The 23708-nt window shown below is 43.4% G+C and overlaps 2 protein-coding genes across 5 annotated transcripts; one reads left to right on the top strand and one right to left on the bottom strand.

The window, feature by feature from the left end:
- Positions 1-8324: 8324 nt before the first annotated feature.
- Positions 8325-11118, bottom strand: LOC145656190 (protein AAR2 homolog). Of its 2 annotated transcripts, XM_081709558.1 has the most exons (5): positions 11001-11113; positions 10676-10804; positions 9831-10595; positions 9384-9613; positions 8325-9067 (listed from the first exon to the last, which is right to left on the bottom strand). In XM_081709558.1, the coding sequence occupies exons 3-5, from the start codon at positions 10591-10593 to the stop codon at positions 8900-8902; spliced, it is 1161 nt and encodes a 386-aa protein (XP_081565684.1). In that variant the 5' UTR covers positions 10594-10595; positions 10676-10804; positions 11001-11113; the 3' UTR covers positions 8325-8899. The 2 variants fall into 2 exon arrangements, with proteins under 2 accessions (XP_081565684.1, XP_081565683.1); XM_081709557.1 differs by lacking the exon at positions 10676-10804 and having other exon boundaries at positions 11001-11118.
- Positions 11113-22059, top strand: LOC145656191 (translocating chain-associated membrane protein 1-like 1). 3 transcript variants are annotated; one of them, XM_081709559.1, is made up of 12 exons: positions 11113-11246; positions 11656-11820; positions 13137-13197; positions 13318-13436; positions 14083-14199; positions 14301-14359; positions 15471-15555; positions 15721-15791; positions 15947-16051; positions 16708-16851; positions 17921-18081; positions 18211-22059. In XM_081709559.1, exons 2-12 carry the CDS (start codon positions 11701-11703, stop codon positions 18282-18284), a joined length of 1116 nt encoding a protein of 371 aa, XP_081565685.1. In that variant the 5' UTR covers positions 11113-11246; positions 11656-11700; the 3' UTR covers positions 18285-22059. The 3 variants fall into 3 exon arrangements, with proteins under 3 accessions (XP_081565685.1, XP_081565686.1, XP_081565687.1); XM_081709560.1 differs by lacking the exon at positions 11113-11246 and adding an exon at positions 11312-11432; XM_081709561.1 differs by lacking the exons at positions 11113-11246; positions 11656-11820 and adding an exon at positions 11892-11898.
- Positions 22060-23708: the final 1649 nt, after the last annotated feature.

Here is a 23708-nt window from a genome sequence, read left to right on the forward strand (position 1 = left end):
TAACCCTATCCCTGACCCCAAACCTAGCCCTAACCCTAACCTGTAACCCTATCCCCAACCCCAAACCTAACCCTAACCCTAACCTGTAACCCTATCCCTGACCCCAAACCTAGCCCTAACCCTAACCTGTAACCCTATCCCTGACCCCAAACCTAGCCCTAACCCTAACCTTAACTAATCTAAGTTAGCACACCACAAACTTAAAACAAACACAACATAAGAATAAATCACAACCTATAAACTCCACTAAATAAAAAAAAATCATAACTTAAAAAATCCATGAAAAATAATCACTGATAACAGAATAACAAGTTGGTTTTCCTCCCTATAACATCTACATTCAAATAATATCCAGTCTGCTGTGGTCATGGGTGTGATGCAGGGGCTTTGTACTGTGTACTGCTCTGTTCTGTTGTTTACTTGTTTTCCACATGGGCCTTCCAGTTTGGACTATAGCTTTGACTGAATTTTGCCTTTAAATAAAGCACAAAGCAATTTCTTTAAGCATGTGTTTTTAAAACAACAAATTACACATTTTATTCTTAAAATAAAATGCAGACAATTTATTTTGTAATTTTGAAATACTGCCCATCCTAACCCTAACCCTTACCTAAGCCTAAGCCTAACCCTTTATACTGTGATAAAGTTATAGGAGTCCATCTTCACAGAAACCTCAAGCAGTGTATAAACCTTCAGCCCTGGTCAAAGTGTCCAGTCAAACACCTAAACAAATACCCAACCTTCACAAACACCTAGCCTACACAAATACTCAGTCTACAAAAACACGCAGCCTACACAAACGCCCAGTCTACACAAATGCAGGTATGTATGTTCCCCTGGTCCTCTTATCTGCGGATCTGCCAGCTGGATTTGAATAGACTGGAACCACATGACTACTTCCGTCTTCAAATTATGCATCCTTGTGATTCCTTCACTGACCTTATGATCGTTAATTGTGTATTAGTGCTTGGCCAGCAGCCGGTAAACACAGCTCGAGGTCAGGGGTTCCATCAAAGCTGATGTTTTCATCCAGCTTTTATGAAGCTCTTAAGATGTTAGTGTAGTTCTGGAGTACAACTGGGCTGAGGAGACCTGCTTTTAGCCTGAAGTGTCAGCAGAATATAAATGTTAAGCATAAATGTATTCAGCAGCATAAAACCATGTTTGTGCTGTCCCTTTAAACCTGAGGACAGGTGGGTGCTTAGGAGCAGTGCTTTTACCTTTGACCTGTGCACCTGAGCTGGATTTCCTTTCCCAGCATGCCTTGCTCCACTAAGACAGGCGCAGCATAACATATAAAGATCTTTATGTGTGTGTGTGTGGTACAGTATATACCTGAATATACCTGCATAAACATTTTAAATGTTTATCTGAGCTAACCAGGCAGCTGACAAGATGCATTTGCAGAGGTGAGGCAGTGCTATTAATTTTATTCCTAATTTTATTCCTAATAAAATTAATATTAATATTTTCAATATTGTCATTTAAATCTTCAATATAAAATAAGCAATACAGTATCTTTGTCAATTCCATTGTCAGGTAAATGTTAACTAGTTCACTATCTTAAAGATCTTCAATCTAGTCCTCTAGGGTTAGGGTTAGTTTAGGCCCCTTCTAGCTAATGTTAGCTTCTCCACCACTGAAGTGATAATGCCTATAATTTGATAAAACAAAAAAATCTAGTTAATCTGTTCATCATTTTTAGAGACATAAATATCCTGTGATGCAAGCTCAAACATATATGGCTGGATGAAGAAGTGGTTCTCCTCTCACGGTTAGCTACAAACTGATTTTAACCCACTTATTTTGTGTAATCCCGTTGATCATCATGGTGCCTCACAGTAAACTAGCCAATCAAAGCAGTCCTCATCATTTATTTAAAAAACCCCAAAAAGGGGTTGTAAAAAAAAGAAAACACTTACTTGATGCTTTTATCCAAAGCAGCTTACAATTACAACTAAGCACAACTTGAGTTGTTGAGGGGTGGGGTTTGAACCAGCAACCTTTGGCTTGCAAGTTAAGTACCTTAACCACTGAGCTACCACTACTGGATGCTTTCAGATGTAAATAGGTTACATTCTTCTATAGAGTCACATTCTTCTATAGAGACATCAGAGAGCAATTTAAAAACACTGAATAAATGCATTCTAAGGCACCTTTAAACTCTCATGTGAACTAGGCTTCATTCTTCTCACAATTACTCTCTCAGTCCCAAGCTTTTATACTTTACCACACAAACTCTTATTCTTTGTTATAGGGGTGTGTGTGTGTGTGTGTGTGTGTGTGTGTGTGTGTGTGTGTGTGTGTGTGTGAGAGCGTGTGACACACACACAGAGAGGGGGAGGTACAGAAGTGCATACATGGGAGTTTAATGAGATATGATGAGTTTAATGAGTAGCAGTATGATGGTGTATAATGGCTTTAAAATGACAGTTTGATAGTGCTTGTGGGACACTATGATAATGTATACATGGCAGTTTGAGAGAGTGTGTGAAACAGTAAGATATTATGTGAAAGAGTTTTGTGAGAGAAATATGATACATGTGTGTATGATTTTTTGAAGTTTGTGAGAGGTCAGGTATAAATAACTCTCATTTATTCATGTTTGTAGGTATGACCGCTATGTATATATGTGTATATACATATATATATGTATATATATATATATATATATATATATATATATATATATGTTTTAATGACAAGCAGGAACACTGATTATTTGGGTGAAACCTCAGGAACAATTTGAAAGTGCAGCTGTAATAAGCTTATAAGAACCCTCACACAAACCCTAACCCAGTTGTAATAACTTTTTCAATTTTATCATGAAGATAAATGAAGTAACATAATATTTAATGCAAAGCTGCATGCAGTGAAATTTGTTGACTATATGAATATAGTATAAAAAGGACAAATCTGTCCATTAGTCCTTCCACAAATGTACGCCGAAATCTCAGTTTACTTTTTAAGGAAAGAGAACCAAGTGAATTATGAGAACTTGGAAAATGTAGGTCTCATATGAAGATCACGACTGATCCAGTTTAGATCATGTAGGGTTCATGTCTTTTTCAAATACAAACACAACATCCAACACCAGTAGTCAAAGCTAAACATTTGCCAACCGTTATCTCTTACTTCTTAACTTATTGTGCACTGTGTTCTATACAGGACTTTCAAGTAACTGAGCATCCTCTGACATAAATAGGCAGAAACATCATGGCATCTTACATATTCTTCTAATTAATTTTTGTTAAGGCCTAGCGAGAAAACTATGACTAGAAAAAGATCCATCACATTGAAGTCATGTAGCAATGTGATATTAAACATTCCTTGTTTACAATCTTATTTATTTATACCCATATTTCCAGTCTGGATCCTAAAGTGTCACTCTGTTAAAGTTTTATGTTCCCATGGGTTCTAGCACACACGATTCAACTTACAAGATTAACCAACACTCCTGTATCTTAAATAGCCGTGCTAGATCAGGAAATAACTACACTGTTTTGGACTGCGAAAGCCCATAACGCAGCATTGACTGTGCACAAAGATCAAACAGGACTAAAAAGAACAAAAATGACATTAACATTAATATACTAAATAAAATAACATTAACAAATCAGTCAATCAGTCTAAATCACAGAATAAGGCACGTAACATGTAACAGTGATTTAGGAGAACTTCTTTAAACTCCTCCTTCACAGAGCAGAAACATCACTGCACTTCCATCTGCAAACGTAACCCAAGACTGCATCTCTGAGGGCGAACACAAAATCCGAGCTGTGACGTGGGTGGCACAGAGGATGCGAGAGGCGAGGCTGTGAGGAATTGCTCGTTATTATCCATAGTAAGCAAAGACCAAAAGCACTGACGAAATAAAAAAAAAACAGTCTAGCTCTCTAGGTAACATCCTAACGTCCTGTGGAGCCTTGTAGCTCTGTAGTCTGCTCATGTGCAGTGCTACCTTTTGAGACCCGTGGGTTTAAATTGGGGCGAAAGGAAATAAGGAGCAGGGGAATATAATTAATAGATAGGTGATTGGGAGCGGGGCAGGTATGTGGTGTGATCCCTAGCAGGAGTGGGCATGTCCCTCTTGCTGGATGACCAGCCAACCGTAGCAGAACAACCCCTTCCCCAAAGAAGACCCCGCCAGCCTCCTAGAGCGACGTGGAGCAGGCTTCAGCGGCTATTCCCTGTGAAAGGAGGAGGTGAGGTCGGAGTTTAATACTTGGGAGGACCGTATCCAGCAATGCTCCTCCGGGTCGTACGCCTCCCAGTCCATGAGATACTGCAACTGTGTGCCTCTTCTCTGGGAATCGAGCAAAGTATGCACCTTGTAAGCTGGTCCTCCCTCTACCTCTAGGGTCCCAGAGGGATTACCTTCTTCCGCGAGGGGACCCTCTACCACAGGTTTCAGGGCCGATACGTGGAATGCCCAGGATGCCTGGCTGCTTCCAGGCAAACCTATCCTATAGGTTATGTCATTGATCTGGCTGGTTATTGTGTATGGACCCTCGTATTTGGCCACAAGTTTGCGTGTAGAGCCTGCCCGGCCGTCCCTTGTAGCCACCCATACTTTCTGACCTAGCACATATTGCAAAGTGTCCCCACATCTCCTATCTGCCTTTCTCTTTAGGCTGTGCGTAATCGCTGGTGAGTCTCCTCCCAGACCTGCTCACTGCGTCGGCACCATGTTTCTACCGCCGGCTGGTTGGACGTAAGGGGGTTCCAGGGGTAGAGCGGTGGTTGGTTACCTTAGAACACATTCAAAAGGGGTTAGTCCCATCCCTGCATGGCGTAGAGAATTCTGTGTATACTCTGCCTAGGAGAGGTATGTGCTCCATGTCTCAGGATGCTGCTGACTATACAAACGCAGGAACTTGCACAGCTCCTGATTCACTCTTTCTACCTGACCGTAAGCCTGGGGGTGGTAACCAGATGTCAGGCTGACAGTGATGTTTAGCTTCCCAAGTAATTCTTTCCATACCCTTGACATAAACTGAGGCCCCCTGCCTGACACAATGTCCTCCAGTAAACCGAACTGCCTAAATACATGGTGGAAGAGCAGGTCCGCTGTCTCTAACGCTGTAGGTAAACCTTTCAAAGGAATGAACTGTACCATCTTTGAGAATCTATCTACTATTACCAGGATGACAGTGTTTTCCTGGGAGACAGGCAGGTCCGTAACGAAATCTACAGTGATGTGAGACCATGAGCGCAGAGGAATGGGTAGGGGAAGCAGTTTACCTGCAGGTGTGGATGGGGATTCACTGCCTCAAAATCCCATCTCAACATAGCCAAGAAGCAGGAAGGGGAGAGAACTGGGCTCCAGCATTGTGTTGCCGAGAGAGCGCGTCCGCCCTTATATTCTTCTCTCCCGGTCTGTAGGTGACGCGGGAAAACAAACCAAGAGAAGAAGAGTGACCACCGGGCCTGCCTGGAATTCCAGCTCTTGATGGTTTGGAGGCGCTCCAGGTTTTTATGGTTGGTGATCACCGTAAAGGGATGCCACACTCCCTTTCATCGCTAGAAGTCCGTGTTCCCAACCCCGTAATTCCTCACCGGCGGGCTTAGCTTCTTGGAAAAATAAGATATGGGCTTTAGCTGTCCTGACTTTCCCTGTTTTGGGGCAATACAGTGCTTACTCTCACATCCGACACGTCTACCTCCACCCTTCACTGGGTCCAGTTGCTGCAACACCGGAGTGGTAGAGAAGGCGATTTTAAGGTTTTTGAAGGACTTCTCCACCTCAGCAGTCAATCTAATCTGCTTGGCCTGTCCTCGAATCAGATTTCTGAGGGGCCTGGCCGGAGTGCTGAAGGACTTAATAAACCGTCTGTAAAAATTTGTGAACCCTAAGAAACGCTGTAATTCCCTACGCATCTGTGGTCATAGCCAGCCCATGCATCTACCTTGCATGTGTACACTGCCCTCCCGGATGACGTACCCTAAGAAACTCACCTCTCTGCGATGGATAGGCCTCAAACCCCCATCCCTCTTCTTAATGAAGAATACGCCAGCAGAGGCTGGAGAGGTGGAGGGACAAATGTAACCCTGTGCTACTGCCTCCTCGATGTATTGTTCTATCGTCCACTCCTCCTCCTTTGAGAGTGGATAAATTCTACACTTGGGTGGAACAGCTCCTTCCTTCAGAGTGATGGCACAGTCTTAGTCATGATGGGGGGGAAGCTGTATTGTCTTAGCGGAACTGAACGCCTCTGCAAGGTCTCTGTACTTCTGGGGAATGGTGAGGTGTTTGTCAGCGTCGGGGCTCTCTATTGACGTTGACCGGAGAGGTACAGCCTGCGTGGGAAGGCATTGCCTGTCGCAGGAGGGTGCCCACTCAAGGATGTGATTCTCGGTCCACAGCAGGTGAGGGTTCTGTAAACGTAACCATGGTAAACGTAACCATGGTAAACCTAACGTAAGGGGGTGAGAAAGAGAGGAAAGGAGATAAAAGGAAATGTGCTTTATGTGCTCGTCGTTTGTTTCAAGGAGGACACGAGGAGTGATATGAGTGATGTACCCTGAACCCACAGGTCCTCCGTCAAGCGCTTGCACTCTTAAAGGAGAAGGCTGGAAAATCGCTTTTATCCCCAACTTTCTTGCGAAGTACCAGTCCATCACATTCCACGCTGCTCTGGAGTCGACAAGTGTTGCGGCAGAAACAAGACGGCCCTTCTGCGATACCTTGACCGGTATTTTAAACATCAAGAGGGCTGGGGAGCAACTCACCTCGCCGTACTTCCTCCGCTCCCCGGCCATGCCCAATTGCATAGGTTCCTCGGGAGCCTCATCATTTCCCGTCGACTGGGTTCCGTCCCAATACGGAAAACCTTAGTGGAGATGACAGCGTTGCTCCTGCAGGAGGCGGTTGTAAGTGATGGCAAGACGAACGACTTCGTTCAGCATAGCTGCCTCCTGCTAATTCTGCCTGCAGCTCTGCCTTCAGGCTGCCTAGGAACACATCCGCTAGCCGGGTTGCTCCAGTGTGATCCTGCTGCGAGCGTCCGGAACTCCATGGCGTATTCTAGTGTGGAACTTGGTCCATACCTTAGGTGCAGCAAGGCTTGCCTGCAGAGTCTCCTCTGATGGGGATGATAGAACATGGCTTTTAGTTCTTGCATGAAACCACGATAGTTGTTCACCAGCATGGAGGAACTGGCCACTAGAGCGGTTCCCCAGGCATGGGCCTTCCCGGTGAGTCTGGAGATCACTAACGAAACCTTGGCCAAGCACACCAGGTTGATACCCAAAAATAAGTTCACATTGTACCATGAACCCCTTGCAGCTTTCTGGGTCTCCCCTGTAAGCCTCTGGGGTGGTGATTAAACACCTTATCCCTTCAGGGACAGGTGGAGTAGCAGGAGAGGCCGCTCAACTCTCAGGGCTCGTGGTACGATTATTTATGCATTGCCCGAGACTCTGCACTAAAGAGCCAATCTCGCCGAGCTCCTGCTTCTGCTGTTCCGGTGCCATCTGAACAGTAAGCAGGTGTGTCCAGTCAGGGCTACTAGCATCTTAAAACCCTGGCATCTTAAATCCTAGCTTCTTACTCCCATGTCACACTATTCCAGAGTGACACTATTCAGCTTTTCCACCAAGGCACATTCACAGGCCTGAACAGGGTGAGGTGTCAGAAGTGAGTGAAATAAAGTACCTGAACAGAGGCACAACAGAGCTGTAGATCTGCTCCCTAATTATTCCCAATTATAGAGGTAAAGGTGAAGACTGAGGTAATGATAAAGGTAATGATAGCGGTAATGACATGTAAAGATAGAGGTAATGACAGAGGTAAAGCTTGAGGTAAAGGTGAAGACTGAGGTAATGATAGCAGTAATGATAGAGGTAATGATAGAGGCTCATGGATATGAGAGTCACTGTGCTGAGACCATTTGGCGCTGATCAGGGGGAGAAGAACTCACCCAGACACAGGAGTTTCCATGCTTCTTGTAAACATCCCTCATAAATACAATCTACACATAGTTACAGTGGTGTAATAGCTATTGATCAGTACCATGTGTGAAATAGATGGCTGCATTTTATACACAATAGCACTAGAGGGCTTACTGTCCTAAATCATAATTCTCTACTGCATACATTTATCACAGAAATTATATGAAATGAAGCATAGACCAAGAATTACAAAACTGTATTTGCCCTTATAATGGCATGTCAATATTGTATTAATTAAGCCATTCTGCTGCAGTTATGATCAAAAGTGAACAGTTCGCTCTCTTCCTTTTTTAGTTCTGTCATCGGAGCTAATCTGCCCTCTAGTGGACAATCCTATACTATCGACATCAAGATTGAGGCAGCAGGCAACACACAAAAATGACAATTTTATTTTAAAAAGAAATTATTTGAAAGGGATGACAGTCACTTAAGTACATATATTCACCATCCATGTTCTTTGTGTGTAATTGAGGCAGTTTTGCTTGAGTATTAGAGGTCCCCAAGCTCTAACCAAGCTGAAGACAGATCACACCTTTTCTTTGAGATACTTTCCACAATTCCAGCTGTATATACACACACAGATGTCTGGTGCTTCAAATGGGCAAACAAGGAGTCACGTAAAAAAAAAAAAAAAAAAAAAAAAAAAAAACCCACACAAGACCAAAACAAAAACAAGGACTTACAAAATAAAGACAAATGATGCAGTCTGTTTTCCACCATGAAAACAGACAGACAGCGTTATATGTAGAAACCCACATGCAGAGAGGCAGGAGGCTCACCAGACCTTATTACACCAAGTCCTTCACTGTCAAACTAGGATGAGTCTCAGCAGGAACGAAAGGTTTGTGCTGCATTAGGATGGTCCAGACGGTCTCCTGCTGGACCTGCAGTCCAGTTGGTTCTGGTTCTGTAGAGATCGTAGCAGCAGCAGCAGCAGAGTGTGCCATCAGTCCAGCACAACTCCTTCCGGAAGCTCCACCACCACCGGTGCACACTCCTCCAGATCCACGTCGAAATCCCAGCGGAATTTCTTGGTCAGGTGCACTTTGAACTTCTCGGCTTTTTTGCGAAGAGTCGAGTCCACACCAGGCCCACAAGCAAACTGAAAGAAGTCCTGAAAAGGACAGCAGTGAAGTGAAAAGTGAAAAGATGAGATCATAAATGTGACTGAACACATCTTCACAAAGACACACTTCATTACGCTGCAAAAAACACACCAAAGAGTCAAGCCATTATTAAACTACAAATATCATAAAATTCATATCAAAGAGGAGAAAAAACTTTGACATGAGTAGCTGCTCCATATTAAGTTAGCCCAAACTAGTTACACCATAATTATGAACAGTTCACACATTTCAGGAACATTAGGTTATGTTTCTTTTTTGTGGTATCTGCACACTGGATCTTCTACCCAAACCCAGAGGCTCTACCTGCAACGTGGACGTAAGGAAGTTGTTCTGAGACACAATATCCACAAAGAAGTCTGGCGGGATCTCTCCGAGCTGGTGGTACAGCACACTGATGAGTCCCAGGTAGAGATCCTTCCTCTCCTGCATGGCCTCCTCGCTACGGCAAAGCACAGCCAGAAGCTCCTTCCAGTGTTCAAACGCTTCGTACACGTTCCCAATGAGGAAACACACAAAGGCAAACTGCAGCTCCCCTAAAGGACAGAGACAGAAATTTGCCATAACAAGATACTTGCATTAGCATAAATGATAGATATTCTGTTTGTGTGCACATCAAAGATTGACCAAATAAAACTAGGCTGTGTTAATAAACCTGCTGCATTCTTATACACCGTTACTGGCTACCAGGCTATTATTATCAGCTGAATGCAGGGATTAACACAAACATAAAGCGACTGCCTGAAGCCTGACCCAGTACGTTGAGCGGCTGTTCCTTATGGTGCTTCTCCAGCAGACAGTTCAGGGTGTAGCTGAGGTCCAGACTGCACTGGGTGATCTGGGCTGGTGTGGCGCCAGCCGGGAACATCTGCCTTGGAATGTGGGAGAAACGCAGCTCCGTCCCTTCCCTCGGCTTCATCCGTGGCAACCTTTCCAGTCCCTCCCTCATGCTCTGGCACTGCACATCGTTGCGAGGTAGATTCTGCTCTAGCCGATCCTTAGTGTAGGGCAGCTGGAGCTCAGGAACTACGTCGCTGAAGGCACACACCCTCCCGCTGAGAGGCTGCAGAGCGGAGACCACCTCAGGCTGGAGCTTGTCCGTCAGAGACACCCATTTCCTGAGAGTGTCATAAGGATACGGCCCCAGGTAGGGATCCAGCTCAGGAAGACCAGCCTTCACCCGAGAAACCTCATCGGGGGTTTGAGAGGCCGAGAAGTCCAAGTCCTCCTCTGTTGCGTCCCAGTGGGCCAGAACAATCTCCCGGGGCTTCAGGCAGAGGAAAAGGCCTTTTCTGGGTCCAATCTCTCCACCGCTGCTCTTAATGTTAGCAGCGCTGCAGTGGAGGAAGTGAATCCCAGGGGGAATCATTTTGACCCCACGGAAACGGGGTCCCACCTGCCAGATCTTGTAGTCTATACCCAACTCTGTCCCTTCCGGCACACCAAGCAGGATCAAGATGGCACCCTCTTCAAATAATCCTAGTGCCACCTCAGGGTCCATATCTATTCCTGCCATTTCTGGTGAAACATGCACATTCAAGCATTTATTAAGCCTGTTTCACAAAGCAGAGCATTGCAACAGTATACTAGATTCTTACATGACAAACTGTAGCACGATCCAAAATTTCTTCATGAAAAGTCTTGGGTGTTTCGGGTACACCTAGATGAGCCCGTTTCGTCGACTGTTTGTCAAAATAATATATGTGGGGTCGTAGAGTAGCGTCTGCCTGTACGCCAATATGTTTTTATGGACAGTCAACATCTCAGCATAAGAAATTCTAGCTAGCTAACAGAGTAACAAGCCCTAAAGCTATATGATAAAGGTGGGAAAAGTGAACAAATTGATTACACAAAATTTCGAACGAATTATGCAAAGTATAAACGCAATCCAAATAACAATAAAATATTAATACCACTACTTACCAAAATAATTCGTAGGCACAAGGCTGAAGCGTCACGTTTGCAGTTTATAAACGCAATATTACCGTAAACTTCCGGTTTAAAGTGTCATGCGCAGGAATTAAACACCAGGAAACTCTCCGTGTAGTGGGTTTTGTCTCTAAAAAGACCTGTTAGCAGTAAATAATAATGCATATCGATTAGTTTCATATAAATTACATATAAAGTGTGTAATATAAACTACTTGCATCAGTTCTGCTGGGTAGCTGGGTAGGTTCGATTTTTTTTTTTAGGGTAGATGTTTTAGCGTATGCAAACCTAGCAAATCGGAGCCCAAAAGAAACTATTATAGCTAACCTACGTTGCTTCGGTTTCTGTATTGTATAATACTTTAACACAAATTCAAAATAGTAAACTTATCTCAGATCGAAATGATCGATTTAGAAAAGTAAACAGGTAATACTTTCTTTGTATCGCTCTTTTTAGAAGACTCTTATAGTAGAAAGGCGGATTGTAGCTAGCTTCGTTGGAATAAGACTTTTATTGTAAAAAGTGATTGTAGCTGTCTTCACTGTGTTTGTCAGGGTCACTTCCGTTTGCTCGCAGTAGCTGCTACACGACAAGAAAGTGCTCCTCTACTCTGAGTAAACTTAGAGATTTATTTTTCTTTTTCGTGCAGGCCTTTGACAAGTGCATCGATTTTTGCGAGAATACTGTAACAGCAATGGGTTTTCGAAAGAAGAACAAAAGTCCGCCGGTTTTGAGCCACGAGTTTGTGATCCAGAATCATGCGGATATGGTTTCGTGTGTGGCCATGATAATCCTGCTGGGGCTGATGTTCGAGGTACGGAAACATGAATAATGTTTACACGGAAATATTAATAATGTTTAATGTCTAAACATGTAATATCTGATGTTCGAGGTACGGAAACATGAATAATGTTTACACGGAAATATTAATAATGTTTAATGTCTAAACATGTAATATCTGATGTTTGAGGTATGGAAACATGACTAATGTGTGAGGAAACTATAGTTTACACGGACAAATGTCTGTTTGAGGTAACTAATGTTTGCACGGAAACGTAATATCTGATGTATGATTATATAGAAACATGTCTAATGTTTGAGGTATGATTACACGGAAACATGTCTAATGTTTGAGGTATGATTACACGGAAACGTCTAATGTTTGAGGTATGATTACACGGAAACGTCTAATGTTTGAGGTATGATTACACGGAAACATGTCTAATGTTTGAGGTATGATTACACGGAAACATGTCTAATGTTTGAGGTATGATTACACGGAAACATGTCTAATGTTTGAGGTATGATTACACGGAAACATGTCTAATGTTTGAGGTATGATTACACGGAAACATGTCTAATGTTTGAGGTATGATTACACGGAAACATGTCTAATGTTTGAGGTATGATTACACGGAAACATGTCTAATGTTTGAGGTATGATTACACGGAAACATGTCTAATGTTTGAGGTATGATTACACGGAAACATGTCTAATGTTTGAGGTATGATTACACGGAAACATGTCTGGAATAGCGGATACCATTTTAAACTGCACGACAGTATCAGGACACGGATGTGTAAATTTATTTTGACACGGAAATCTGATGGATCACAGAGATGCTAACGCTAGCAACATTAACAGTTAGCATTTCATTAGCCGGAGGTAATTGGCCTAGCTCTAGGTAGCACTATTTAATTAATTAAACTTTGTAGTGTTGGAACTGTATCTAGTTAGTGAGCAATAACATTTGTCACGTTTGTAGCGTTAAAAACTTGTTAGCCATGCTGCCTTAACCGCTGCTTGTGTTTACTTGGCTAGCTGAGCTACCTAACAAAACACCCAGCTAGTAATTAGCTATGCAACACCCACAGGATGAAATACCCCACCAGTGTGATGAGACAGGTGAAATTGAAGCAGATCTGCTTCATTATTTTGGAGGAAAATATTATGATCAGTTTGCAGCGACTGTGCTGAATAGTTATCTCTTGTGTATGTGTTTTAATATAAACAGGTGTGACTACGTTATCTCAAAATATATACGCTGCCTGTATTTCAGCTTGTGTTCTGTGACTGTACTGGAACCTTCTGGTTAGTGGTGGTACTTATCTTGATTATCTTGATTACAGGTCACAGCAAAGTTTGCCATAATGTTCATCACTGTCCAGTATAACGTTACACAAACATCAGGTATGTTCTTTACCGGTAACATGTTTTAGTACTTATAGCTCCTTAAGCTGGGTGATGTGTGTGTAAATGTAATATTTCACATTATTAATCACTTTTTTTGCATTTCCGTTCATTCTTCAGAAGACAAGTCAGAACCTGTGAACTTTTATCACTATGGTCCCAAGGACATTGCAACAGTCTTCTTCTATATGCTCATTGCCATAATACTTCATGCCTTGATCCAGGAGTACATCCTTGATGTAAGTAAAGTTCATGTTCTTGAGGAGAAACCATGTGGAAGGTTTGTTTCTGGGCTGAGGTTTACAGTACTTCAGGGTTTCTCTACTCATGTTCGCAATGTCTGATAGTGCATGTTAGGGTTAGTGCATACTAACCCTAGTGCATACTAGAAGCTCCTGTTCTATTGCGCCTTTACAGGGTGTCCATCCCTGAGGTATGTATCTGGTCACATTGTTTCAGCTTCTCCCTGTGTGTAGGGACTGAATCTCGTTTCTATAACAAATTAGGCAAATCTTTGTCTAAACTGCAGGTGATTTCATGTGAGGTGTTCTGTTTACACCCCCTCCAAACACAAACACAGTTTTTTCCAAAAGCTGAGTCTCAACTGATGTAGGCTGAGTTTATTGAAGCTTGGAATATATCGCTGCATTCCAGGCATAAGTCGAACCACAGGAAACACGTGTGATCACACCGTTCCACTCACACACCTCCACATGTCCTGTCCTTCAGCTCATAAGAACTTTACCTTGTTGTTGTTATTATTGTTGATGATGATGATGATGATGATGTTGTTATTCCGTTGTCCATTGTTGTTGTTTATTTATATTACCATAGAACATTTCTGTGTGAAATCTGTGGCAGTAACTTTGGTCCCACTTCTTTCAGAAAATCAATCGCCGCCTGCACTTGTCCAAGACGAAGCACAGTAAGTTTAACGAGTCGGGCCAACTGGCTGTGTTCTACCTGCTCTCCTTCACCTGGGGCTGCAGCATTCTTACTGCGGTGAGGAACCGCTACTGTCTACGGTCTCTGGGCAAATATCCATGCCTTCTGTATGTGGGATGGACTGAGTGTGTGAGTGAGAGTTTGTTTGTTTTGTTTAGGAGGATTTTGTGACAAATCCCATGTTCCTGTGGGAAGGCTACCCTCATAACCACATGGCGTAAGTGCTGCCACCTAGTGTTTGGTTTTATTTTTGCTCACTGTCTTTGAAAAGCTTGATGTGTTGACAGTTAGTTTCTAATCATGTAGGAATGGCTGCGGTTGTCCTGTGCGCCCTCACCAACGCAAACATGCAGTGTAATTCTGTGATTTGCTGTTTGACCTCTATAGCACTGTAGTGGCAGCCATTTATACGGCAATACAGGCTGAGACGGGGAGCCGCTGGGCAGATGTCTGGCCATCCCTTTCCCTGCCTCAAGACATCATACTGAATATATCCTGTCTTTTAAAATGTCCAGTCTTTGTGCCTATATCAATAACAGTCATTTTTCTGAAAAATGAACAAAGTAGATGATTTTTAAGAGTAAATAATATGACCTAGTGACCAGTGCAGTTAAAACCTGTAGGAATCACTGAATGGGGAAGGCTTAGAGTTGGGGTTACCTAAACCCTAACACTGAATGGGGAAGGCTTAGAGTTGGGGTTACCTAAACCCTAACACTGAATGGGGAAGGCTTAGAGTTGGGGTTACCTAAACCCTAACACTGAATGGGGGAGGCTTAGAGTTGGGGTTACCTAAACCCTAACACTGAATGGGGATGGCTTAGAGTTGGGGTTACCTAAACCCTAACACTGAATGGGGAAGGCTTAGAGTTGGGGTTACCTAAACCCTAACACTGAATGGGGAAGGCTTAGAGTTGGGGTTACCTAAACCCTAACACTGAATGGGGATGGCTTAGAGTTGGGGTTACCTAAACCCTAACACTGAATGGGGAAGGCTTAGAGTTGGGGTTACCTAAACCCTAACACTGAATGGGGAAGGCTTAGAGTTGGGGTTACCTAAACCCTAACACTGAATGGGGAAGGCTTAGAGTTGGGGTTACCTAAACCCTAACACTGAATGGGGATGACTGCCCCATTTCTGGCCACTAGGTGTTTTTGTGAGTAACAAAGCAAGTTAAGGTCATGTCAACACTTATTTACCACTAAATGGCATTTAATGTAACACATGGAAATATTAGCTGTCATAGCTTTAATACTGTAGTTATTTTATTCGTCATTTTCATTTTGCTTACGATAAATGAGAGGTATTGTTTTACCCTGTGTCTCAGATTTCAGGTGAAGTTCTTCTATGTCTGTCAAATGGCCTACTGGCTCCATGCCCTTCCAGAGTTATATTTTCAGAAAGTCCGAAAGGTAAGCAAGATCACCTTTTATGTTAGGGTCAGAGTTGATATTTTAATATGCACAGGCATAAATAATGTAAACAAAGGCGTCTATGATGAAATATTTATTTATTTATAAATATAGGAAACAAACTGATATTGATGATTGTTTCATTTGCTATTAATTTATTTCTAGGAAGATATTCCTCGCCAGCTCTACTACATTTGCCTTTACATTTTCCACATCACTGGTGCCTATGTTCTCAAGTAAGTGGTCCACCGTCTAGTTTGCTTTAACGTAGTGAGTGTTCAGTGGAAACAGTAGATACATTTAAGTGTGGTTTGATTGAGAAGTGTGTTGTGCTTTCTGACTGGGTCTGTGTGTGTGTGCGCGTGTGCGTGCGCGTTTGTGCGTTCCTCAGTCTCCACCGTCTGGGCCTACTGCTGCTCGTCCCTCACTACCTGGTGGAGCTGCTGTTCCACGCATCGCGTCTCTTCTACTTCAGCAATGAAAACAAACAGAAAGGGTAACGCACCCCCAAGACACTTCAGTAGTGACAGCGCTTCAGTAGTGCAGGCAGTTCACTAGTGATGGCTGTGTGATGTTCTGGTAAAGCTCATCATGTGATGGAAGCATGCAGTTGATGACTTGACCGCGCTTGGCCACAGATATCAGACTTGGCACAGTTGTGGTTGTTTCTGATTATTAACTTTATTAAATTTCTCTATTTTAAATGTTCTCATTAATAAGGGTAGGATATTTTTCTATATGTATAAACTTCTTTTCAGTTTGGTAACTTTGATGCAGAGTGAAATAAATAAATGCAGTAGTTTCTTCCCTGTGTAGTAGTGTAGCCAAACAATCCAAATCCAAACAAGACATACAACGGAAGAAGTCATTACATTTTCAAAAATAGCTTTGTAGAACTGTATGAAACATTTGCTGATGGCTTTATAGATCTATATGAGGAGCTGTTTGTGATGGCTAGGTTTAGGGTAGGGTTTAGGGTTAGAGTTAGAGTTTAAGGTTCAGATTTAGCGTTAGGTTGGAAGTTGCTGGTCACTTGTACAATGCATAGCTTCTTAAGCTGTCTCAAGAAATTCATGCTCTTGTGTGTTTTCTTTGTTACCGCTCTGCTATGATAAAAGCCTGTTTCCTGTTTTTTGTTACCGCTCCCCTCAGGTTCACACTGTGGGCTCTCCTTTTTGTCTTCACCCGCCTCCTGACCCTAACGCTCTCTGTGTTGACGTTTGGGTTTGGGCTCTCCCGTACGGACAAGCAGGGATTTTCTTTGGCCGAGGGAAACTTCAACGTGCTCACTGTTAGGTAATGTATGCCTGCTGTCCTCTACTGAGAAGATAAATGCTTTTTCACTGGTCAAGTTGAAGTATCTGGTTTTAGTGGTATTGCTGAATGGCTGTGCCCTGTTCTCAGGCTACAGTAAGGTTTAGTGGTATTGCTGAATGGCTGTGCCCTGTTCTCAGGCTACAGTAGGGTTTAGTGGTATTGCTGAATGGCTATGCCCTGTTCTCAGGCTACAGTAGGGTTTAGTGGTATTGCAGAATGGCTGTGCCCTGTTCTCAGGCTACAGTAGGGTTTTAGTGGTATTGCTGAATGGCTGTGCCCTGTTCTCAGGCTACAGTAGGGTTTTAGTGGTATTGCTGAATGGCTGTGCCCTGTTCTCAGGCTACAGTAAGGTTTAGTGGTATTGCTGAATGGCTGTGCCCTGTTCTCAGGCTACAGTAAGGTTTAGTGGTATTGCAGAATGGCTATGCCCTTTTCTCAGGCTACAGTAAGGTTTAGTGGTATTGCTGAATGGCTGTGCCCTGTTCTCAGGCTACAGTAAGGTTTAGTGGTATTGCTGAATGGCTGTGCCCTGTTCTCAGGCTACAGTAGGGTTTAGTGGTATTGCTGAATGGCTGTGCCCTGTTCTCAGGCTACAGTAGGGTTTAGTGGTATTGCTGAATGGCTGTGCCCTGTTCTCAGGCTACAGTAGGGTTTAGTGGTATTGCTGAATGGCTGTGCCCTGTTCTCAGGCTACAGTAGGGTTTAACTTAATAACTTCAGTCACTTTCTTTTTTTTTGTTTGTTTGTTTTTGTTTGTTTTTGAGAACTGCATTTAGAAGAAGGATTTTTGTGGGTTTTTATCTCCATACTGCTTTATAGAAGGTTTATAAAAGGACTTTTCTGTGTGTCTTACTGGGCCTGTTATTTCAGGCACTTCATAGTAAACACCAGCAACACAGATTACTGGAGAAAGTAGTTTATTACCACGCACAAACAGAGAGAACAGCAGTTTGGGAATGAACACATTAGGGCAGAAATGAACTAACATTGTTTTTCTGTGTGCACCTGTGTGTGTGTGTGTGTGTGTACGTGATTCCAACGTGCTCAGGATGACTTGTCTGTCAGCCATTTGTCTGACTCAGGCCTGGATGATGTGGAAGTTCATCAACTTCCAGCTGAAGAAGTGGCGTGAACAGACGCAGCTCCAGGCCAGTAAGAAGAAGGCCGTCAGTCCAAAGAGCAGAGCAAGCAAGAAGGACTCCTCTCGGGGTGAGGCCAGACGTCTGGGAGACTGAATTACCTGCCTGTGATTTTTGGTTATAGATAATATTTTCAGTTAATTAGAACAAAATCTTTGTTTAGTTTTGGTTTGTTTGTTTCCTGTTTCTTATACTTTAGGTGGTTCTGCCAATGGAGTAATGAAACCAGAAGACAAAACATCACCACGGGCCCGAAAACCTAAAGCATCGTAGAGGGAGGGTGTTCTGGAAGTCTGACTCTCTCTTTCTCTCTCTTAACTCCAGCTGTAGAAAAGAAAAAAGGCTCACTTATTGTCTCATGACAGAATCACTGAATTACACAGACACCTTAACTGAAACACATCGGACTGAGTGAGCATCTTTTCATTGTATTGTTTTGCCCAGGGGTGAAATGTAGTTACCACCAGTAATCATCAGTGGAGTCTCTCACGTGCTCTCTCTCTCTCTCTCTCTCTCTCTTCTCTCTCTCTCTCTCTCTCTCTCTCTCTCTCTCTCTCTCTCTCTCTCTCTCTCTCTCTCTCTCTCTCTCTCTCTCTCTCAGCATCATTCACTGTGTCTCTGATGAAACACGCTGTGTGGATAGAGGCTTTTTAAAGTGCCCTTTTTGTTATTTTTTTATTTAACTTGGCCCCCCTCACCACGCAGCTGTTTGAAGCGTAAAGTTCAGTTGGAGAATGGGAGAGAGAGGAGCTCGTAAACTGAAGCGTTACAGGAGGGATGGAACTTTCCTCATTCTGTCAGGGCTTATCTTCCTTTTTAATGACCTCAGCTGTGTAACATAGAATGTTTTATTTTTGTAAAGAAGGGCAAAAATCATCTCATAAGTGATGATGTCCATGATTACAGAAGCACTCTGCTACACTTGGGCTTGTTCTTCACAACAGTGGTTTTAACAGATGTTGCAGATATGAGCTCCCCTGCTGTCTTGGAGAACATGCACATATCTATGTGAATAGGAAGGGTTAGACAAGTATAGCGTTAAGAGTTATTGTCCATGTTGTCTTACTTGGACTGTGGTCTCCAAAAATCATGGTAGTGTTAAGGCATACCAGACTCGTACAGAATGAGAGCCCCCATTCTGCAGAGGTCTTTGTGCTGTGAATGACCAGGAAGAGGGGCTTCCTGTGGCCAATATCAGCCATCACCTGTACTGTAACCTGGTTATTTGGTACGTTATAAGCCTGAGAAATATGTTTTCTTTTTTTTGTTTGTTTTTTTGCTGAGCCATTTTGTTTTGTATAGGTATTACCAGTCTGGGACAGTGGTAGAAAAGCTTTTTGTTCATGAAGTTATTTTGTTTTGGCTTTTTTTTGGGGGGGGGATTCTGGAAACTGTGGATCTTAAGGTGTAAGGGGGAGTTCTGAAGCTTTGAATCACTAAAAGCTGCATAAGGAATTGGTGTGTGTTGGGGGTCAGGGTTAGTCTAGCCTGCTCTACCTCCGGGCTTTCAGAGTGGGAGTTTGAGCTACAGTACTTTTGCCTTTTAGATTAAATGCCCCCGTTCTGCCAAGATGGGCCCTCAGCATGGCCTGACCTGCTTTGGAAGTGTGTGGGGTTGATTCAGATGATACAATCTTTAATCCAAGTGTCCTTATGGTAGCATCAGCGTACGCTATGGCTGGCTGAGTTCTTGATCACACACTGTCTCTTCATTTGAAAGGTTTTTGCTTTGTTCAGTGTGAATGTCATAGTGTGTAATCTTTACTAATGCCTTTTCTCTTCAGCGTGTAGTGCTGGTGCCGGAGACTGCACATGCTAGGGTCAGGGTTATCCTTATCTCTACGGTTAGGCTTTAACTCTAGGTTATGTGGTTAAAGGAAACTCTGTAAAGGCCGTGGATGCCAGTTTTGTACCAAATCATTGTGTGTGTGAGAGGTGAGCGTCTGTGTGTGTAGTTTCCCCTTCGTTCTGTGCAGTTTTTCCTCTGCGTGTAAACACATGCACTTCGGCCTGATACTGTACAGGAATTAATGCCAAATGGTGTGAAGCGGCACTCCTGCCATCTCTCCCCGATCACCTCACATTGTTCACACATCAAATGCTAAAATCTTATTCAGAAAGCTAAGTTCATCTAAAGCGTTTTGACGCTGCGTTGATGTGGGCGCTTTACACATGTGGGTCCCCAACCCCGAAAGTGCTTTTTTTCCTTCTTCCATTTTAAATAGCGTGTTTGGTGTACTACACATGGAGATCAGACAGTGGCTATTGAATGTTCAGAGTTCTGTTTCCTTGTCCAGATTTTGTTTTGTTTTTTGCCATTTTTCCTTTAAAAAAATGTTAATACTATTAATGGCAGGTTTGAGGTTGGGTTAGATTAAAAAATTTTTTTTAACGCAGACCATGTTAAAATGAGCTGTGTGTGTGTGTGTGAGATGTTGACTCTTTCCCTTGTGTTGAGTAATAGTAGCTTCACATCTGTATCTGTCACTGGTGGATGAAATAAAGGTTTCTGGGGGGGGTGGAAATCTCCAAACATATTGTGACATTTTTTTCAAACCCAAAAATGAACCTGTTTTTTGCTGGTTAAATCAGCGGCCCCGGTGAGATGTGTCTGAGGGGCTACACACTTGAATCTGTGTGAATTAGCTTTGTCTGATTCTTGGTGATGGGACACATTTGTTTTATTATAATTGTAAATTGGGCTCTCAGTACAACAAAATGTGGTTGGCTGGTTGTTTGCTTATTTGCATGATACTACAATATCCTGAAAGCATATTACAGACATTTTGGTATTTTCAAGTGAAGTGCTCCTTACCTTTTAGAGCAGGATGGTCACTCTCCTCTTCCAGATCAGGACAGAGAAGGGCCATCCATGGATGTGACGTCTTCATGAAACCAGTGTCCGGACAGACTGGCTAGTAAGCGTGTGTTAGAGTTGTGTTCCTCTTCAGTCTCAACATGGCAACAGCAGTCAGAACGTTCTCTCCGTTTTATTTATGATTTTACTCTCCACCTCTCGCAGTCTGATGGCGAACACCAGTGTTTATGTGAATATACTGGGACACTGATTTCTTGTTAGATTTTTAAACTATTTTTATAGAGTTGAAACAACTGTAGAAAGATTAACGTTATTTGGCACGCTATTTTTTTATGCTTCATTTTATGAGTTTTATTTTTCTACTCTGCTAGAGAGCTTTCTGTCCTGGAGGGGCGTGTCCTGAGCGAGTTGGCATCCCTAATCAGTTGGGTATGAGAGGGAGGGGCATGGTTAGATTGTCAGGAGGACTTTAGGGTGTGTTATGGAACAGAAGTAATGGAGAAATCCTTCAGTATCTACTGGCAGGTAATAAAGCTTTTGTTGATTTAACTTAATGTGCATTTATGTTGTCGTCTGTTTTGTGGTCATTAGTCAAAAAAGTCAAAATCGGTGTATTATTTTATTCCTGTCTGTTTTACCCCTCACCCTCTCTGCTCCTTATGTTTTTATTCCTCGATTTGTTTGTTCATCATTATTATGCAACAGGTGCTAAAATGTGATTTTGGTGTGACTTAACAGGGTTAACCTTGACCCTGACCCTTAACCCTGGCCCTGGATATGTCATGGTTTAATTGTTGTATATGAGACTCTTTGCCTGTAGTTGTCAAACTTGCAGAATACTTCAGTTTACCCGTAAGAAATGTGCGTGTATGTGGAACATCTCAGAACAAAGAGCACTGATCTGGGTTCAGTTGCTGTTCTCTAGGATTATATTGATTAGAGCGTGAAAGTGAAAATAACTAACCCCAGGATCAGATGTCTGAAAGGTTTGAGCAATGTTGAAACACATGGATAAAATAGATGCACCAAAGCTTTCTCAAGATGTTACAAGTTGACAAACCTTAAATTATTTCACTCTGCTTTTGCATATGCACTGTTCTTTTTCAGATGCTTGTCTACATGTTGAAATGTATTGCTTTTATATAAAAAAAAGTTATTAATCTATGTATTTATGCAAATCTTTGTGATTTGGTTGGTTTATTTTTCGATTAAACCTTTTGCTTAACTGTAGTGTGGCTGTACTTTCCACTGGACAGAGAGATTAAAGAACAAACAGTTAATGTTCTACTTCACTACTTCATCACAGCTGTTGTATCCAGTTTGCTGGTATCTTACTGTTCGAGGGCATTGCAGTTTTGAGAAGGCCACAGTGATCCACTAGATGGCGACATTGAGCATTTTAAACGGCTTTACCGTGTCCAGCTGCTGCATTAATGAATCATTAGATCTCCAGGCCTGTGTGCACAGACTGACTGAGATATCAGCAGAGAGAGAGTGGTGAATGTCCTGGGTGGGAGGTGTGACCACCTTCTCCCTGTTTGCTTTCTTGCAGACACCCTGGTCACTGGGTCTAAGAACAGGTGTTGTAGTTATTAGTTATACTTTACTACAGTGTGTAATTGTCAACACAACCATATTTCTGACGGTCGCCGCACCCATGCGACCAGTGGGCTTCATGCCAATGTGTCAATGGACTCAGTAAAGAGTGTGATGTTAACTTCACGTGTCACAAAAATGAGACTCAAATTTATGCTCACTGTCTAGAGAAAAAAGTCATCCTTTTTCAGTCTTCTTGCTCTGATTTCTTCAGCTACAACCAGTGAGAATAAATCTGGCTTTGAATGGTGTGGATTACGCTCAATTTCCATATAAATGAGCTTCATTAATAAGGGAACACGCTCAAATTTAAAGGGGCTCATTTTCAATTCTGTGTTTAATAAGATGTCTAATTTCTAGTGGTGGAGAGTAATAGCTCACAATTAACAAGACCAAAATAATCGCTATGAGTGGGGGGTCAAACGGCAGGCCAGTAATCGCCACCTATGGCAGTTGTGCGCCCTCTGCCCCACCCTACACCTCTTTACCCTCTGCCCACGCCTCTCTGCCCCACCCTACACCTCTTTACCCTCTGCCCATGCCTCTCTGCCCCACCCTACACCTCTTTACCCTCTGCCCATGCCTCTCTGCCCCACCCTACACCTCTTTACCCTCTGCCCACGCCTCTCTGCCCCACCCTACACCTCTTTACCCTCTGCCCACGCCTCTCTGCCCCACCCTACGCCTCTTTACCCTCTGCCCACGCCTCTCTGCCCCACCCTACGCCTCTTTACCCTCTGCCCACGCCTCTCTGCCCCACGCTACACCTCTTTACCCTCTGCTCATACCTCTCTGCCCTACCCTACGCCTCTTTACCCTCTGCCCACGCCTCTCTGCCCCACCCTACACCTCTTTACCCTCTGCCCACGCCTCTCTGCCCCACGCTACACCGCTTTACCCTCTGCCCACGCCTCTCTGCCCCACGCTACACCTCTTTACCCTCTGCTCATGCCTCTCTGCCCTACCCTACGCCTCTTTACCCTCTGCCCACGCCTCTCTGCCCCACCCTACACCTCTTTACCCTCTGCCCACGCCTCTCTGCCCCACCCTACGCCTCTTTACCCTCTGCCCACGCCTCTCTGCCCCATGCTACACCTCTTTACCCTCTGCTCATACCTCTCTGCCCTACCCTACGCCTCTTTACCCTCTGCCCACGACTCTCTGCCCCACCCTACACCTCTTTACCCTCTGCCCACGCCTCTCTGCCCCACCCTACACCTCTTTACCCTCTGCCCACGCCTCTCTGCCCCACCCTACACCTCTTTACCCTCTGCCCACGCCTC

The sequence above is a fragment of the Electrophorus electricus genome, unplaced genomic scaffold (genome assembly GCF_041902795.1).
Source record: "Electrophorus electricus isolate QZ-2024a unplaced genomic scaffold, ASM4190279v1 Scaffold56, whole genome shotgun sequence".
NCBI classification, from domain to species: domain Eukaryota; kingdom Metazoa; phylum Chordata; class Actinopteri; order Gymnotiformes; family Gymnotidae; genus Electrophorus; species Electrophorus electricus.